Source organism: Rhinatrema bivittatum, unplaced genomic scaffold, assembly GCF_901001135.1.
Source record: "Rhinatrema bivittatum unplaced genomic scaffold, aRhiBiv1.1, whole genome shotgun sequence".
Classification (NCBI taxonomy): Eukaryota; Metazoa; Chordata; class Amphibia; order Gymnophiona; family Rhinatrematidae; genus Rhinatrema; species Rhinatrema bivittatum.
Genome location: NW_021821319.1, coordinates 50419 through 70920, shown reverse-complemented (window position 1 = coordinate 70920; position 20502 = coordinate 50419). Strand labels below are relative to the sequence as shown.

The 20502-nt window shown below is 41.9% G+C and overlaps 1 protein-coding gene across 1 annotated transcript in view; it reads left to right on the top strand.

The window, feature by feature from the left end:
* LOC115082592 (DDB1- and CUL4-associated factor 10-like) overlaps window positions 1-20502 on the top strand; it is a gene marked incomplete at its 5' end in the record, with an annotated part of 80422 nt that overhangs the window by 12070 nt on the left and 47850 nt on the right. The window contains 1 exon segment of the mRNA XM_029586809.1: window positions 4561-4674. Coding sequence (XP_029442669.1) covers window positions 4561-4674 — 114 coding nt within the window.

Below are 20502 nucleotides of genomic sequence, written 5' to 3'. Positions count from 1 at the left end.
TAAGAGACCTTTGAGTCCTTATTTACCAACAATTAAACATGAAGAAGCATGTCTGCTCCATCCTTTAAAGAAGGTTTCTTTAAGCTCAACGTACTAAAGAAACTAAAACCCCTACTTCACTCCCATGACTTCCGTACCTCTCTTCCAAGCTAGACTATTGCAACTCCCTTATTCCACCATAAAACCTATCCAAATGCTCCAAAACGCTATGGCAAGAATCATAACAAATGCCCGTAAAACAGACCATATTACCCCCATTCTTAAAGACCTACCCTGGCTTCCCATACCCTCCCGCATCCTATATAAAACCTTCACTATCATCCACAAAGCTATTTACTCCCACCACTCCAACTGGCTCAATCTACCCTTCACATCTGCACACCCGAATCGACCCACTAGGACAGTCAACAAAGGAACTCTCCATGTGCCCTCTCTCAAAACAGCACACCTCTCATCCACAAGGGAGCGTGCCCTCACAATTGCAGGCTCCGCACGGTGGAACTCCCTGCCCCATAATCTCAGTCTCGAACCTTGTTACCTCAAATTTAGAAAGAAACTAAAAACATGATTGTTTAAACAGGCCTCCCCTGATTAACAGCTCTTTCCCACACCCTCCTGTAACCAGAAATTAGTTCCTTACCATGTACCAGGAATTTGATCCGTTTACCATGTACTTTTATGATTATGCTTCCTTGTATATAAAACTAGCAATTTATGACATCCCCCATCTAAATATGTTTTACAGTTTTTTTTTCTCATGTTAATAATTTTCTCACGTTAAAAAGTTTGTTCGGTTGCACTGTCTTTCTATCTTGACTTCTATGTATCTCCCCCCTTCCCCTTTTATTTCCCTGTTACATGTATTTTCAAGCATTTCTGTTATACTGTAAACCAGTATGATGTCCTCACGAATGTCGGTATAAAAAAAGTTTTAAATAAATATATCAAGAAATGTAATAAACAGAATGAAAATTCAAATAAAAAAGGAGGTTTTTTCAGACCCATGATTGCAATGACTGGCATAAGACTTGACGAAATATTCAGTCGGTACCAGTGCTGAGGTCTTTTCATCTCCAGCAAAAATATAGCAGCAACATTAATACACAATAACACTGCCTAATATAAAACAGATAGTGCCATTAAGTTTAATTAAAATAAAAAGCTATGCAGGTAAGTCAGGAGCCAGACTCAAAAAACAGTTTGCCTTTGTTTTTTTTAAGTACTTAGGCACCATGTTTTCCTTCACACACTCCTGTGGTTAGGAGTCATTTAAAATTAATGAATTCTTTCTTGGTGGTATCTGAAAAAACCTCAAGTAAACCAAAGCAGTAAGAAAGTTTCATTAGTAAAGTCAATTACATAGTGTTGTGTATGTCATCTGACTAAATTCTACTAACATGAATAGCAAAAGGGTATATTATGGGGGCAGTGAATGAGCTGTGGGATAACTGTTACAAGCCCAGAACTGGTCATGCTTTTTGCAGTTATGTTTTCTTCTGCTAATAAAAAAAACCATTTACTTCCTCTAATGTATAAAACCACACAAATCATGCAGAGGTGAGTTTTAGAAATTTCAGAGCACATGGGCAAGGGGTAATGATAATGCTGTACAGAGAGAGGAGAGGAATGGTCAGTAAAAAAAAAAAAAAAAAAAGAGGATAGTGCCCCTGTATAGGTCCCTGGTGAGACCTCATTTGGAATACAGTGTACAAATTTGGACACCGTACCTTCAAAAGGATATAAACTGATGAAGTAGGTTCAGAGGGTGGCTACTATAAAATGGTCAGTGATCTTTGTTCTAAAGCAAATGGAGAAAGATATATATAACTGAATATATATAACCTAGAGGATAGGGAAGATATGTTAAATACATTTAAATACAGTTATGCTCATAAGTTTACATACCCCTGGCAGAATTTGTAAGATGTCGCATTTTAAGAAAACATGAGTGATCAGACAAAACACATGCCTGTTATTTTTAGTGTTTCAAATGAAAACTATTATGCATCACAGAATAGCACAACCAAACAAACCATAGCAATAAAGGAAATAATAAAATGGTTCTGTTCAAAAGTTTATGCTGATGATATATATATATACTCAAGTTGATACATGTTAAGATGGCAATGAAGGGTAGCTATTCATACCTACTCCTTGTTTGATTGTAGTTAATGTTCGTGTATAAATAGTCAATGAGTTTCTTAGCTCTAGAGAAATGTTTGTGCATTTCATCCATGGCTGCACCGACTTTGGTGATCACTAAAGCATAGGGAAAGCAAAAGAGCAGTCAAAGGAACTGTGAGCAAAAGTAGTTCAACTTTATAAATCAGGAAAAGCATATAAAAAGATATTCAAAGATTTAAAAATGCCAATCAGTACTGTTCAAACTCTGATCAAGAAATGGAAAATTATGGGTTCTGTTAATAACAAGGTAGATCAAGAAAGATTTCAGACACAACTTCCAGGAAAATTTGTTGGGATGCAAAGAAAACCCCACAAGCAACTTCTGCTGAAATATAGGGTTCTCTGAAACAAAACAGTGTTGGTGTTTCAACATGCACAATAAGGAGATACTTGAACAAAAATGGGCTGCATGGTAGAATTGCCAGAAAAAAAGCCATTGCTGCACCAATGCCACAAAACAGCTTGCTTATAAAACGCCAGACTGCACCTAGAGAAGCCTCAAAACGTCTGGAACAAAATCATTTCGAGTGATGAGACCAAAATTGAACTTTGTGGTCACAACAATAAACACTATGAAGAGAAGCACACCATCCCTACCGTGAAGCATGGAGGCAGATCTCTGCTGTTTTGGGGAATGAGTGAGCTACAGCAGCACAGGGAATTTAGATAGAATTGATCGAAGGATGAATGCAGCATCTTATCATAAAATATTGGAGGAGAGTTTGCATTCAGCAGCCTGGAAGCTTCATATGGGGCGCAATTGCACTTTCCAACATAACAGTGATCTGAAACATAAGGCCAAGTCTATCCATCTGTGGCTGCAGCAGAAGAAAGTGAAGGTTCTGGAGTGGCCATCACAGTCTCTTGATCTTAACATCATTGAGCCACTTTGAGAAGAACTCAAAAATGCAGTTCTAGACAACCAAAGAATTTACAGGATCTGGAGGCTTTTTGCCAAGAGGAGTGGGCAGCTTAACTACATGAGAAAATAAAGGGCCTCATTCACAACTATCACAAAAATCTGCAAGCTGTCATTGATGCAAAAGGTGGCAGTATATGATATTAAGAACTAAGAATATGCAAACCTTTGAACAGGACCATTTTATTATTTTCTTTATTGCTATGGTTTAACGATCTATTCTGTAATGCATAATAGTTTAATTTGAAACTTTAAAAATAACATACATGTGTTTTGTTGGATTACTTAAGGTGTCTTAAAATGCTGCACATCTTACAAATACTACCAGGTATATGTAAACTTTTATGTGCACAACTGTACCTCCAAGGTTTCCATGCACATGATGCGAGCTTTTTCTAGAGCAAGGGGTCATGGGATGAGGATGAAAGGAAGTGGACTCAGGAGTAATCTAAAGAAACTTTTCTTTAGCAGAGCATGGTGGATGCATTCAACAGCCTCCCAGTGGAGGTGGTGGAGTCAAAAACAGTATCTGAATTCAAGAAAGCATGGGACAAACACAGAGGATCTCAGAGGGAGTGATAAGGATTATAAAATTGAATTAGTTGGGTGGATTGGCAGACTTAGGCCATATGAGAGGAGTGGCCAACATCGATCCTCAAGAGCCACAAACAGGCCAGATTTTCAGGATATCCATTATGAACATGCATGACATTTGCATGCACTGCATATTCATTCTGGCTGTCCTGAAAACCAGGACTGTTTGTGGTTCTCGAGGACTGGAGTTGGCTACCCCTGCCATATGATCTTTTTCTGCAGTCACGTTTCTGTGTCATGATGGAGAAATAGTCTGACTTCTATACCTGTTTCTTTTTAGACCATATGTTTAGGGTAACAATTCAGGGCATTGCTATTAAAAATAAAGTAGAAAATGGTGATTTCTACAAAATATATAACACGAGATCAATCATTCCAGGTAGGGCCATTTGGGCTCTTTCTCTTTAAATTGACACCCCAGCTCCCCCCCCCCCCCCCCCCCCCCATTAATTGAGTCCAGATTCAGTTTCAGTACAGTTAAGTATGTAAGTTAATGTAAGTTTTGCTTATACTTGAAGAGAAATCATCCCAGGTTGTACACTTTAGACTACTGGTAGGCAATTCTGGTCTGGTTTTCAGGCAATTCACAATATGCATGAGACATATTTTTACAGTATTGAGGCAGCACATGCAAATATCTCATGCATATTCTTTGTGGATATCCTGAAAACCTGACCAGTTTGTGTTCCTCGAGCAATGGAATTGCCTACCATTGTTTTAGAATGTGTTCTAAAACTGAGTGAAAGTGAGAGAATGCTATTTACTACACATCTTTAATATGCACCCCAATTTGCACAATTAAACACCAGGACAAAAAAGCAACCACCGCGTAAATAAATCCCTGTTTGTCATTTTTCTTTCAGATCTGTGCTGACTGTTGCATGTGAACAGACTGAAGTCCTGCTGTTTGACCCTGTGTCTTCAAAGCACATCAAAACTCTGTCAGATGCTCATGAAGATTGTGTAAATAATATCAGGTTAGTTCACCCTTAAAATAATAAGAGATTTTCATAAAATAGATATTTCTGTGAATATAGTTGCCACCTTGGCCTTTCATAATGAATATGGATTTCTTAAAATTGATTGATCAGGCCATAGAAGTGTTATCGAATGTCTGTATATCTTGTATAGTGGCAATATGGCTAACAGCAACCATAAAATGTAATAAGTCGGAGGAAGTGACGTCATCGTTTGCAGATGGTTGCTTAGATTCTTTCTCCTACACTCCTCACAGAATATTCTGCCAATCTTACCGCTTCCAGACGGGGATAACCAGTAATATCTACCTTCATCGGCTGTTTAAACTACACTGGTCATGTCTACTAGGAAAAAAGCGGTAGACTTACAACAATTCTCGTTTGATGCGAGTGGCTCCCGATTTGCGGCCCTGAGCGAGTCGGCGGGAGGTGAAGGCCCTTATGGCGCAGGCACTAAACCTAGCCTGGAAACAAAGGAAGCGGACCAGAGTAATGATACTATCAGCAAGAAAGACGTACAACATTGGTTTCAAGATCTGAAAAAAGATATTAAGACTCTTTCAGAAGAGTTTCGTGATGCTATATATAATCTCCGCAGTGATATTAAGGAGTTGGGGCATCGGGTCGAGGAGGGAGAAACTCGCTTGGAGGATCACGAGAAGCGGCTTTCAGCTTTGACATCAGACTTAGAAAATATGAGACAGCTACAAGACGACACGGAGCTGAAGCTTGAGGACCTTGAAAACCGCAAACGTCGGAATCATTTACGCATCCGAGGCCTCCCTGAAGAGCCAGCTTGCAACAACACAGCCGAAGTGGTGCAACGCATTTGCCGAGCGCTATTGGTGGCAGCAGGGCAATCAATTAATGGGGACTCCGGAGAACCCCCTGATAATATTATTGTGGAGCGGGCACACAGAGAGTTGGGGGCAGCTTCACGAAATGTTCCCCGGGACATTGTTATCTGCCTACATAGCTTTCTGGTGAAAGAGGCAATAATGAAGGCTGCTCGCAAACTGGATGCCTTTGAATGGGAAGGCCACGCACTGTCCATATATAACGATCTGGCACCGGCAACGCTGAAACGGCGTAGGGATTTTCAGCCGGTAACTGCGGTTCTCCGTAAAGCACATCACAGATACCGGTGGCTTTACCCGTGCGGGTTAGCCTTTACAATTAATGGGACAACATTGAGGGCAAGAAATCCGGAGGCGGTATCTCTCCTTCAAGAGGCGGGCTTGGAGTTTCAATATACAGCAGCACCGACGACACCGCTGCGATCAGCAGTGGAATCGGCGAAGTGGCAGAGGACGGGAAAAGGCGGCAGGCGATTCAAGAGAACCTCTGACCCCGAGGCACGAGGGCGGATGCCTGAGAATGAAAGTGGACAGGCGGTGGCCACTACCTGAAGGATGCCTGGGGACATCCTGGGTTTGGTTTAATAGTAGATGCATGGTTCGGGTACACCTCTACTTAGAGGTCAGGCCCGCTATAGCATTAAGTAGTAGAATGTTCTTAGATGTATGGTAGTCTGAACTATTCTGTTAAGTCTGGGATCGGAGAGATGCAGTCATGATGTTTGGGTTTTGAAGGGGAGTGGGGGGAGGGAATGTAACTTCCTCCTATAGGGGTCTGCCTTATGAAGGGAGACTTAGTGTTTGAGAGGGGAGGGGGGGATGGGTGGAGGAGAGAATGGGGACTATATGATAGTGTTTCTGTTTAATTTCTATTGCATGGGGTATGGAGTGATCGGAAGGGCTGGTAAAGTGTGGGTACTTCCTACAATATGACACCTCTTAGATTCTTGTCCCTCAATGTAAAGGGTTTAAATTCCCCAATGAAGCGGCAATTGCTATGTAATGAGCTAAACCAGTATCATGCATCAGTGGTCTTTGTTCAAGAGACTCATCTAAGGCGGAAGCATGAACATCTGTTTAAACCACGCCTCTACCATCATAGGTACTATTCTGCCAGCACTCCAGATTGCAGATATGGGGGGGTGGGCATTTTCTTTGCTAATAATTTGGGAGTAAAAGTCCTGGAAACTGATTGGACCTAAAGGGAGATACCTCATTCTAGTGGTAGAGATACACAATTGTAAATTTATGCTGTTAATGTGTATTGTCCTAACCATGATTAGGGGGCACTATTAACAGAGATTAACCAGAAACTGCAAATTATAGGGGGGGGGGCTATTTGGTGCTGGGCGGGGATTTTAATCTGGCCCCTAAAGTAGGGTTGGACACAAGGTGGAGCAACTCAATGGGACCGAAGGGCCCTGCAAAAGCTTTTGGTAGATTGGCATCTGATTGATATTTGGCGTTTACAATACCCCTCTAGCAGGTGTTATTCGTTCTATTCAAGGCCACGTAATACCTACACAAGGATCGATTACTTTTTAATCGATAAAACACTGAGTGATCACACACTAAAAGCTGAGATAGAAACTATCACATGGTCGGATCACGCCCCAATATGGTGGGAAGTGAGTATACCGACTGGGGAACAGGGCAAGCATTATTGGAAGCTGAATGATAGCTTACTTAAGTATAAAGCATATATTTCCAAATTGCAAGCCCAATTAGAGGAATATTTACTTTTCAATAGTGATAAGGAGATGTCTCCAGTATCGGTATGGGAAGGTCTGAAAGCTACGATGAGAGGCCACCTTATTAGTTTGGGAACCTATCATAAAAGGCACAAAACGGGAGCGGATCAATTTATTAACCCATATAGCAGAACTTGAAAGGTTGCATCAACAAGATCAGCGGCCAATTACACTAAGAAAACTAGATGAAGTACGTCAACAGTTGAAAGATTTAGATGCTGATCGTATAGCCTATCAATTAGATTTAGTGAAGCAACTCTACTACGAGCAGGGGGATAAACCCAGCAGACTGCTGGCCCATAAGTTGAAGGGGCAGAGAATCCAATCTCATATTCATGTTATCAAAGATACTAAGGGGGAAATACATACGAAAGTGCAAGAAATTTCAGAATGTTTTTGAGCTTCTATGAGGCTCTTTATTCCACAGATCATGTGGTCACGGAGGAAGATATTTCACATTTTCTAAGAGACATATCCCTTCCAACCTTATCTTCGCAGGCACAGGACATATTGGGGTCTCCTATTACGGTATTTGAAGTCCAAACGGCGATTAAATCTTTAAAATTAGGGAAAGCCCCCGGGATCGATGGCTATACTCCTCTCTTTTATAAAACCTTTGTGGGAGTTCTAGCGCATCCTCTACAGGAGCTCTTTAACGCCTTAAGGGAGGGACAGCAGCTGTTGCCTAATGGCAATACAGCTGGGATCACCATTCTCCCGAAACTGGGCATGGATGAGCAGTTATGGGTCTTACCGCCCTATATCATTGATAAATATAGATCTTAAGTTGTTGGCTAAGATCCTGGCTATGCGCTTACGGGGGGGTCATCCTAGACTTAGTGAAGGATGATCAGGCAGGATTTATGCCCGGTAGATCCACCTCCAATAATGTCCGCAAAATATTAGATCTTATATATATAGCATGCATCAGTCTATCTTTCTGACAATAGATGCAGAAAAAGCGTTCGATAGGGTGCATTGGCCCTTTTTATTCACAGTGATGGAAAAAATGGGTCTTGGGGGGCACTATTTAACCTGGTTAAAGGAGTTATATAGGGACCCACGGGCTTGTGTAAAAATTAATGGTGGCTACACACCGATGTTTTCTATCCATCAGGGCACCAGGCAGGGATGTCCCCTTTCCCCTTTGCTTTTTGCATTGAGTGTGGAACCACTAGCGGAATTGGTGCGTACGACCCAGGGTATCCGGGGGATTCAGATAGGACTGGCCCAATATAAAATCTCACTCTATGCTGACTATATCATTTTTACAGTTACGGATCCAGCTGTATCGGTAAGAATTATTACGGAAATAATAGAGCGGTTTGGGGCAGTTTCTGGATTCCGGATTAATATGGATAAATCTGAAATTCTCCCTATTGGTCTTACATTGGAACAACGATCTCAGCTGGAACAAATGTTTCCTTATAGGTGGACAAAAGGACCCATACGTTATCTGGGGGTTAATTTAGTGGAAAATCATCATGACCTTTTTAAAGCGAATTATGAGCCTCTGCTTGGAAAACTTCAAAAGGATATGCTACGATGGGATAGATACAGTTTATCATGGTTGGGGCGGATCGCAGTTATAAAGATGAATATCTTTCCCAGGCTTAGTTATTTATTTCAGGTGTTGCGCTGTCTATTGTCTGAGGGATGGTTCCGGGACATGCAGCGGAAAATCTTTTCCCATATTTGGAAACGGAGACCCCCCCCAGAGTAGCACGGGCGGTTATGTATTGCCCTACATTTAAAGGAGGATTGGGTGTCCCACATTTTACGAAATATTATGTGGCAGCTCAAGTGCAAGCAGTAGTGGAATGCCACATGTTAAGCTGCAGGAAACAATGGATGTTAATTGAACAGTCATGGTTGGGTAGAGACTCTTTGGAGCACTTGTTTTGGGCCAGGCAGAAGCCTAATCTTAAGGATTCCTCTCTACTGCCCTCTATGCAATGTACACTGGCAGTGTGGTATAAATGGCGAACAAGCATGACTGGGAAGAACAGCTATTTCTTTCCAGCGCGGCTTACTTCTATGTCGGATTTTCCAGCTGGAGCTACATCCCAAACTTTTCAGAAATGGGAGGCCAAGGGGTTGTATCGGGTCCAGCAGTTCTGGGAAGCAGGAGGGGTTAAATCTTTTCTATCATGGCAGGGAGAATATCATCTAGCTGCGGTAGATTTTTTGGTGTATGCACAGATACGCCATTTCCTTAGTCATATCGACGTATCTAGAGATCTCAAGAAGGGGGTCTCATTAATGGAAGGGTTTTGTGTAGCACCAAGGAAACCCCCAAGTTGATGTCCAAACTTTATAAATTACTGGAAGACACTGCAATTTATCAAGCTTCCCATATGAGAGCCTGGGAAGTGATTTGGGGGGAGTTTGGGATAAAGAAAGATGGGACTCTTGCTTTCAAGGCATGGGGAGGCACTCCATGTCTACATCTATGGTGGAGAATGAGTATAAACTGCTCTACCATTGGTATTTAAGTCCTGCTGTTTAGCAAAAAGGTATCCTCACCTAGCTAATAAGTGTTGGCGCTGTGATCAGGATGAGGGTACTTTTTTACATATATGGTGGACTTGTCCGGTTCTCCAGCAGTTCTGCGCGGGCATGCAACAGCTGACCAAGGACATGCTGGGAAAGGAACTTGTCCTTCGGCCAACCTCATGGTTGTTAGGCCTTTGGGAAGAGGAGCAGCAGGTACTTAATGTGAGGTTATTGCGCTATTTAGCCGTAGCAGCCCATTTGGTAGTCGCCCGTTGGTGGAGACAACCAGCTGTGCCTCCTATTGCAGCAGTAGTCAAAAGGCTCCGAGGCATACAAGCTATGGAAAAAATAGCGGCTTACCGGAGACCATTTGGAAACCTTTTGATGAGTGGAGACAGACATATTGTTCTTAAGTGAGGGATTAGGGGATGTGTATGAAATGGCCCTGTATTTTCCTGCCTCGCATTTGCTTGATTTGCTTGAATGCCCTTCCGGAGGAAGTGGTGAAGTCTAAAACTGTGAACGACTTCAAAGGGGCGTGGGATAAACACTGTGGATCCATCAAGTCTAGAGGGCGTGAATAAAGTGGAGGCAGCAAAACACTGCACGGAGCGGCAGTAGCCACAGAGGCATTCATGGAGCGGGATGCCAGTGGCCAGTAACTAGTGTTCCACCTTCACGGAGCGGAAGGATGGAGGGCTGCTATCTCCAAAAAAAATAAAACAAACAAAAAAAATAAAAACAGGGGTGGGTAAGAGTATGGGGCAAGGGTGTGGCCTGCTTGTTACAGCGGTTGCTACCCCTAATTGAGCTGGACGTTCACTTGAATGCAGATACGGCGCTGCTCTCTAAATTGGTGGAGGGGAATTAGGGCTGGAGGGTACTGGAAGCCAATAGTAACAGGTGGGAGAGAGAAAAAGGGGAAAAAAATGGATAAAGTGCGTAGCTTGCTGGGCAGACTAGATGGGCCGTTTGGTCTTCTTCTGCCGTCATTTCTATGTTTCTATGATTACCGCAGACTCTATGCTCTTGCTTTATTAGATTTTCTTTATTCACTCCAGTTTGTTCTTATCATGTATTACTGTGGGGGGGGGGGGGGGGGGGGGGGTTTTGGGAAGAGGAGGGGATATTCAAGAAAAACTTTGAAATACAATGTTGTCCTAGGGAACCTGGCTGACTGTTAAACATGTGTTGTATTTGTATCTGATGAGTGTATTTCAAATAAAGTTAAATACAAAATAAAAAAAGGAATAAGTCATCCCTAATGATGCTACCATTATTTAAGTTCACCCAGGGCACACCTGCATTCCTCTCTGAACACAGTACCACTGAGGAAGCTTGGATGTTGCTATTAAATTCTTTTTGTCCCTGATTAAATACGAGAAGAGCCTGGTATGTATATAGACAGAAACAAATATTTCTGGAACTGGTCTTGTGACTCAGCAGCACTGCTCATAGCCATGCAGAGAGCATGGATTCAATTCCCAGGTAAAAAGTGGTCTGTTCCCTGGTCTGGCTGGAGATGCTGTGGAGGCCGTGTTCACACCTCTGGGGTGAGGAGGTAGTTTGTCATTGCTAAGTGGTGACACTTAATCATGTATATATGATTATGTTCCTGTAATTGATCAGAGCATGTTCTTAACTTTTTTGTACAGTGCTTTAGATTTATATATATATAATTTTTTTTTACTTTCTATATGTTGTAATTTTAAATTCATTTATTATCTGTTTTGAGCATAATTTTTATCAAGAGGTGGAATAGAAAAACAGAATAAATAAAATATATTTAGTGTCATAATTGCAGGTTTATGGAAGGAGCCCTGGTGAATGGTCCCCAGCTGAGGAGAGGACTACTAACTGGGCTAAATGAGTTGGGAGGGATATAAAATAGAGAAAAAATGCCTGCATAACACTACATCAGGGCTCATGGAAGATCCCATCCCTGATTCCAATTGAACTGGTAGCTCAAAGGAGCAGGAAGAAATACATTCCATCCCCAGATAATCCTAGAAATGCAGATGCTGAAAGCTGGACACTCATCTGTCGCTGGTCAATGCACCTAGCAAGTTGGCTGTGAGCAAATGAAAAATCCATCTCTTGGATTTTCCCACCACTGCTGGCTGGCCAAAAACTCCTAGTCTTAAATGAGTAAGTTACATTCAGGATAACTTAATTCTCTAGTTGGCAGCAGCACAGTCCCCCAGAAGGCCTCCCCTATTGGAAAGAGTCTGATCCTAGGCACAGAGTGGGAGAAACCCTTAATAAGATGTATCCGAAGGTGGCCAGGAATAAAGCATAGGGGACTGCATGGAATAGTGTCATATGCTGAGAATTTTTCAATATAAGGGCCAAGTCACCTCAGCTATTAATTGCAGTTAATTTTGCCTTGCACAGCTGGTTTCCATCCAGGTTTGTTTGGGGCATCATTATGGGAAAGGTTACAGTAATCACTCAGGACCCTTTAACTGAGTTCTTTTGGATTAAAGGACCTTGGCAATTAGAGATCTGGATTTCTGCTGGACATTTGGTGCGAGTTTCTTCTTCTTTTTAAATCTGAGGAGCATGCATGGGTGTGGCACATGGTGTAAGCACAGCTAATAGAAAATAGCAGATAAGGACTGTAATCCTTCCCAATTTCTTTCCTGCTGCAATGTCATAATCCTTGGTTGATCTTTGGCTTTCCCTTCACAACTAGGGCTCCTCTGTGATTATCCTATGCTTTCTTGAGTTCTGTTAGTTTTTGCCTTTACAACCACAAAAAAAGGGAGAGAAAATCTGTAAATCACATTGATAGCCACCTTTTTCACACTTCTATGATACATAAAAACTGAAAATGCTGCGGGGAGGAAAAAAGACTCTTGCTTTAATTTAGACTAATAATCCCCCTTTACCTCACCTTTCTTTCCTACAAGCTATTCTTCCAGAGTCCATCAGATTATATTTCAGTTTAGCTTTCTAACGCTGCAGCCAACTACGCCAATTATGGGTTCCATTTACAGTGACTTTAATTATGCCAGTACGCATCTAGATCCTTAGCCAGGTTCAGTTTTAGCTCCTCTAAAGAATCCCATTACCTTTATCTATTCATTGTACGTTATTTCCCAGTTCCGTTTCTGATCCAAGTTTATCTCCCCTGTTCAAAGTATTTGCATTCTTACATGCTTGTTAATGTTCTAATGTAAACCGAAGTGATATGTAACCTTGCTACATGAATTTCGGTATATAAAAATGTTAAATAAAAAATGGCTGTGAGTTGAGGATGCTGATTTTTGCTGTTCGCTGATTACATTTATTTCCTCTCTAAATGGCTCCTAAAAGAAAAGGGAAGGTCAGAGTTTTCCCCCTCCTAACTCGTGCACCTTCCGGGTCAGCAATCTATAACATCTTTTGCATCCTCGACTTTTGCTTCGTCTGGTGGCCAGTTCTCTGTTGCTGGCTTCGATGGAGGAGCGTTGGCCCAGTCAGGCGAGGAGGGGGTCTCTCAGCCCCAGGCCACAAGAGTCTTTGCTGTCAGACGGACGCGCTTCCTTCCCGAAAGCTGCATTGTCACAGGAGAACGATGTTTCTGTTGCCAATGCGGGAGGGGGCTGAGGAGGTATCGCTGCCCATTCAATCTATACAGCAGTTGGGAGCGACTCACGTTGAATCAGAGACAGCTATTCCTAGGCAGGAAGTCTTGCTGAATGGCATTCCCTCCATGGCCGCTGTGTCCTCTGGGGAGAAGTTTCTTGTCTGTGAGTTTCCCTAACTCTTTAATAAACCAGCAGAAGTAATCTTGGCTTCCCTATGGCACATGATGGCCAAGTTTGGCCAGTTTCTTTGTGCTTCTGTGCAGAAAATGGATTCTCTTGCTTTAAAATGTGAGCATCAGATTTCCAGGCTTGAATTGCAAGTTCAGGAGCACGTAGAAAAATTTTCGCAGATTAAGAACGACTTGGGGACATTCCAGGGGGTTCAAACTGCCTTTTTATGAGAGCAAGGTGTAACTCTGCTTAAAAAAAACCAAAAAACTCCCATAATCTTCGTATATTGAATTTTCCTAAGATTATGGGTGAATTACCCTTGATTACCTTTAAGAAATATTTAGTAGAAAATCTACATCTAGCCCCTCTGTGAATAAGGGTTTTTCTTCCATCTTCTCCTCTGTCTAACATTGTTTGATCAAAATGCTCCTGTGGTTTCTTCTCTGAATTACCAGGCTTTTTGGAATTGTCTTCCTCAGAAATTATGGAAAGAACTACCTTATTAGTTTCCTTCTGTTCTGAAGCTGACATTAGTAAAGTAATGGTTGCATATTTTCCGAATTTAAATTGGATTTTCTGGGTCAAAAATTGAGAATTTTTCCTGATCTTTCACGTTTGACACAGCAAAGAAGAAAGGCCTTCTAGGCTCTCAGAAAGACACTTTATCTTTAGGTACTTTGTTTATTTTGCTTTATCCTTGCAAATGTTTTGTAAAATATCGCTCAGTTTTCTATTTTTTTTTCTCTGGAACAATTGAAATCTTTTGTTGATGCTCGTAAGATGTTAACATCTTCTCCTGTTCTTATAGGGACCTAGTGATCTCTTGTAATTATTATAGCAGAACTAACTCACAGCCGATACAGTACAGTGCGCTCCGGTGGAGCGCACTGTTAACCCATGTTTGGGCGCGCATTTTCAACGCACTAGCTTTACCCCTTATTCAGTAAGGGGTAATAGCACATCGAAAATGTGCGTCCAACCCCCCGAAACTAATAGCGCCCATAACATGCAAATTTATTTATTTATTTATTTATTCAACCTTATATACCGGCTTTCAAATTCATTTCAAGGTGGTTTACATTGATTGAAATTGCAGTAGCAACATTCAAATACATATATACTAAAAACATATCCTTAAACATAATACAAGGCTATAATACAGTAAAACCAAAGGCTCACTAACTAAACAGTACATTAAAACTAGTCTCTTTCAAATCGTAGCAGTACTGCCACATCTTACCAGGATACCCCCTTCCCTCTACCCCTCCATCTACCCTCCTCCCCCCCACCCATCTCCCCTCCTTCCATCTCCAACTCTCATCTCCATCTTCCCCTGGTGTCTCTGTATTACTATGATGAACGGGATCAACTATTTAGACTAAAAGCCTGTTCAAATAGCCAGGTTTTTATCTGCCTCCTAAAGCTATTAATATCCTCCTCTGTCCGAATCTCCGTGGGTAAGGAATTCCACATTTTCGGCCCTGCTAGAGATAAAGACCTTTCCCTTACTGAACTAAGGTGGGCCAGTTTGGGCGATGGAATGGTCAACAAGGCCTGCCCAAGGGACCTCAAATTTCGTGATGGGACATGGATACGTAAAGAGGCATTCAGCCATTCCGAGTTCGTGCCATAGATTGCTTTGTGTATTAAAGTTAGGCACTTATACTGTTGCATGTTGATGGCCCTATTAGTTATTCCCGCGCAATTCACTAAGTAAAATGTGCAACCAAGCCGCACATTTTACTTTCAGAAATTAGCGCCTCCCCAAAGGTAGGCGCTAATTTCTCCAGGCACCGGGAAAGTGCACAGAATAGCAGTAAAAACTGCTTTTCTGTACACCCTCCGACTTAATATCATGGCGATATTAAGTCGGAGGTCCCAAAAGTAAAAACTAATTAAAAAAAAAAAAGTTAAATCGGCTCGCGGTTGAAAACCGGATGCTCAATTTTGCCGGCATCCGGTTTCTGAGCCCGTGGCTGTCAGTGGGCTCGAGAACAGACGCCGGCAAAATTGAGCATCAGCTGTCAAACTCGCTGACAGCCGCCGCTCCTGTCAAAAAAGAGGTGCTAGGGACGCGCTAGTGTCCCTAGCACCTCTTTTTACCGCGGGCCCTCATTTAAATACTGAATTGCACGCACAGGAGAGCAGGCGCTCGCCCGTTCTCCCACGACTTTTACTGAATCGGCCTGACAGTGTATTTGCCTGAATTTCTTCACATTCTCCTATATTTTCCTCTTCCCCCTTTTTTTCCTCTGTTCTTATTTACAGGGGTTGCTTGTGTCTGTATATTCCCTTGTTACTGTTACAAAGTTTTCTATGCTTTGTTTATTGAAATAATTTTTATATTTTATTTTTAATACTTTTTAAAAAAAAATTGAAAATGCCTCAGGGAATTGTAAACTAATGAAAGAAATATGCTGGTGGACTTTTTTCCTCGGTCATTTAATTGTTTTTTATGAAGGGAAAATTGAAACAGTCCAAGAAAAGACTTGTTAATCACTTTTAATTAACTGATAGGATTTTTCTTTTCTGGGTATATAGATGTTGGTGATTCGATCACAGTGAGGTTTAAACTGTGCAGAAATATGCACGCATGCAAAAAATGGCCCCCGTCAGCTAAAAGTTGTCATAATTGCATCTATTTCATATATATATGGAATAAGAAGTCCTAAACGTATGTATTGACTGTGGGCATATTGTGCAACATAAAGCTAAAAATAGATTGCCTTTAAAATCTGAGCATTGTATATATGTGTTAACTATTTTAAATCAGGTTGATATAATCATGATTGAAATTATGAGTTAAGAAGCCTTGATTCAAATTATAGAAACATAGAAATGATGTCAGAAAAGCTTTTTACCATATGTCTGCATATCAGTACTCCAGACTGTAGAAGTCAGGGCCCTCTTTTTGTCTGTAACCAATTTCCCGTTTCCTCTGCTGTTGAAGTGGGGAGCAATATTGCAGTTGCATTAAAAGAATCAAGTCTTATTGGTAAAGGTCCGTAATCTCCATTCCTTCTGCTAAGGATTGTAACTGCTGCACCAGCAAGTTACCCCCATGCACGCTTTTTTCATTTCCTTTAGGACGTGGCCGTAGAAGCAGTCCTGTGCTTTTTTCACACACAGGGCATTTATTTAAGAAGCCCCAGCTCAAATCCCATGTCTCCCCAATGATGCTCTTTGTGACCTTGGGCAAGATATTTAATATTCTATTAACTCAGATACAAACTTACAGGGTCATTTATCATTTCACGTTAGGGCCTTAATGCTAGCTTCTAGGTAGAGAATGCATTGCACAAATCAACTCTTGTACCTTTCATCAATTGAAATGACAGAAAATCTTCAGTGATGTCAACTTTGCTTTTCATACCTCCTACTGTGTGTGTAAAACTGCCCCAACTATCCAGGCCATTTATCAAAATGCGTTATGACATAAGTATTCAGACCCTTTTACTCAGTACTTTGTTGAGACACCTTTTGCAGTGATTATAGCCTCATGTCTTCTTGGGTATGACCTTACAATCTTGGCACACCTGGATTTGGGGATTTTCTCCCATTTTTCTCTGCAGATCCTCTGAAGCTCTGACAGGTTGAATGGGGAACGTTGATTGACCACTGTTTTCAGGTCTCTCCAGAGACAATCAACCGAGTTCAAGTCCAGATTTTGGCTGGGCCACTCAAGGTCATTCATAGACTTGTCCCGAAGCCACTAGCTGTGTGCTTAGGGTCGTTGACCTTTTGGAAGGTGAATCATCGCCCTATTCTGAGATCCAGAGAGTTCTGGAGCAGGTTTTCATCAAGGATCTCTCTGTACTTTGCTCCATTTATATTGTCTTTGATCCTGACTAGTCTCCCAGTTCCTGAAGCTGAAAAATATTCCCACAGCATGGAACTGCCACCACCATGCTTCACCAGAGGGATGGTATTTGCTAGGTAATGAACAGTGCATGGTTTCCTCTAGATCAGTAGTTCTCAACCTTTTTCCCATCATGACACACCTGACAGACCACGCTCACATATGTGACACACAGCTCATCACAATTCACGGCGGAAATAAAAAAAAAAAAGGCCCAGTATTATTTATATTGTTAAGAATGACACAAGGGAAAGATACATATATTGCATAAATAGTAAACATCCCACACCAAAACAGCACCAATTTCCAGTTATAAAACAGTAAACACCTTACTTAAGAAAAGGCAACACTGAAAATATTACACAGGCCTTCAGACAATACATTTCCTATTAGGAAAACGGACCAAGTTAGGCTGCTATAGAGCCCTACACAGAAACTACATGCCAGCAGAAACCTCACCTGAATCACATGTGCTGACCCTCACCTAACAAAGAATAAAGAGACCAAAATGCATAACAAGAAGCATGCAGACAAAAACTGAATTGGAAACTGAAACAAGCCAGGGTCTCTGTGTGCAGTGTAACAAAGGAAAAAGAGAAACATCACCAGTCCTTATAAAAACAAATCAAGAAATATAAAATCAGTAGCAGTAAAACCATACTAACAAAAAGAACAGATTATTTCAAAACAGCTGATGAATGGAAAATCCAATAATTAAAAATATATAAAAAATTTATAGATACCAATAAAATATTTCAAAATAGCAGACACAAAAGACCCAGTAATGAAAAATAATGATAAAAATTGTTTTACTCTGCATATCTTGGAACGTTTGATATCCAGGTGTCCTGAGATTGTTTTGAATTAGGAGGAGGAGGGATGGTTTGCTTGTAACTTTCTCCTCTCTCTCACAGTAGCTCTCAATCGCTCGAATATACACATGCTTTTTCTCTCTCACTTATATAGGCTCTTAATTACACATTTACACACATGCTGTGTCTGCCTTTTCATGCTTACATATACAGGCTTTCAATCGCACACATTCATGCTGTCTTTTTTTCTCGCGCACTCTCATTCGCTCTCTCTTTCTCTCGTTTACACACAGGCTCTCAGTCACATACTCACATGCTCCCTCAGAGCCTATTTTGCATAGGCTCGGCGGCGTGCGTAAGGGGCGGTCGGGGGTGTGGTTTTGAAGCGGGGGGCATGTTCGGGGGGCGTATGGCCGAGTGCCCCAACACAGCGGCCTGTGTCGGGGCCTGCCGCGCCAGTATGCGCAAGTTACTTAAAAGTTACTACTGCCCGGAGGCAGTAGTAACTTTTAAGATAAAGGTGTGGGGGGGGGTCTAGATAGGGCCGGGGAGGTGGGTTAGGGAGGGGAAGGTGCGGGGGGGGGGGGGGAAGGAAAGATCCCTCCAAGGCCGCTCCGATATTGGAGCGGCCTCGGAGGGAACGGGCAGCGCGCGCAGGGCTCGGCGCTCGCAAGTTGCACAAATATGCACCCCCTTGCGTGCGCCGACCCCGATTTTATAAGATACGCGCGGCTATGCGCGTATCTTATAAAAATCCAGCGTACTTTTGTTCGCACGCGCACTCTCTTTTAAAATGTACCCCACAGGTTCTCAGTCACACTTCCATTCATGCTCGCTCTCACACACATACTCTTTCATATATACAGGCCTCAGTCATTCACATGCATGCTGTCTCACTCTCACACACACACAGCACCTCAAACACATATGCTTGCTCATTCACTCACTCATCCCCCCCCCCCCTGCCTCGAACTAGCGACAGCAGCAGCCTCTTCCACTTCCAACCCTAAAGGCAGCACCAATCTCCTTCACTTTCAGCCCTCGAGGAGAAAGGAGTCCCATCGGCCGCGGGGGTTGACGTTGTTCTTTGTTTTTTTCCGAGCCGCGCCTCTCTTCTCTTCTTCGGGCCAACGCTGCCCACACTATCATGGTCTCTTCTTCCCGCACACGCACCCGCTGCTCACCACTTCCTCTTCTAGGCCGTGGGGGGAGGGGGGGGGCAGGAAGAAGAGAGCATGCCGGTGCTGCTGACTCCAGCTGTCCTGCCGTGTTCCGACCGGGCTATCAGCTTAAAGGACCTATTTTGCTCGGGTAGGGGGAGCAGCTGGGTCCGCGGGGGACCGGGAAGTGTGGCAACACACTGGTTGAGAACCTCTGCTCTAGATGATGCTTGGCATTTAATCTTGTTTTCATTAGACCAGAGAATCTTATTTCTCATGCTCTGAGAGTTATTTAAATAGCTTTTGGCAAACTCCAAGCAGGCTGTCATATGCCTTTTACTGAGGAGTGGCTTCTGTCTGGTTGATGGAGTGCTGCAGAGATGGTTGGGAGGAATTAAATATTTATGATTTTATGTGTGCTTGTGGCTTTACATGGTTGTGAATGATACGAATGGTGTGATTTTATGATAGAAGATATTAAGATTTGTTGATGGTGGATATTGAGGTATGAATATGTATTAAAGTATTTTGATACTGTTAATTATAATACGAGTTTATGTAATTTGTGTATCACTTATTTTTTGATGTCTTTAATGTGTGATATATAAATTTATATTGCCTTTTTCATTAAAAGTACTTCAAAGGAAGGCTACAATTTTTACTATGTGACTTAGACATGAAATTCACTGCAAACGACTGTGAATTTATTCTTAATCGTAATATAATTAGGTTTATAAGAAGTTGGCAACTTGTGTGTTCAAGACTGTGCATTACTAAAGTAGCAAGGGCTTTCTAGTCTGAACACAGTGTAAATAGGAAACTCTTTGGAATTTTTCCTGGCAGAATTTTCCATTGAAGAATACATTCCCAGTGTCTACTGAATGCTGTAAAAATGGTACCAGTGTTATCTTCTAGTACTCTGATCTGACCAGTTATAAGCCATATACAGAGAGGAAAAATTGAGTCTTCTGGAAAACTCTGATTAAGCTGTGATGATTACATAATTTCCAAACAGTACAATTTTGAGAAAAGAGGAAATAAGTGAAACGGGTTAGTGGCCTTTAACTTTTCAAGGGTATTGCACTTATGCAGGGGGATCCATGAACTTCTTGGGGGCCCTTCCAATAACATCTCATGCTTATTTTAAAGT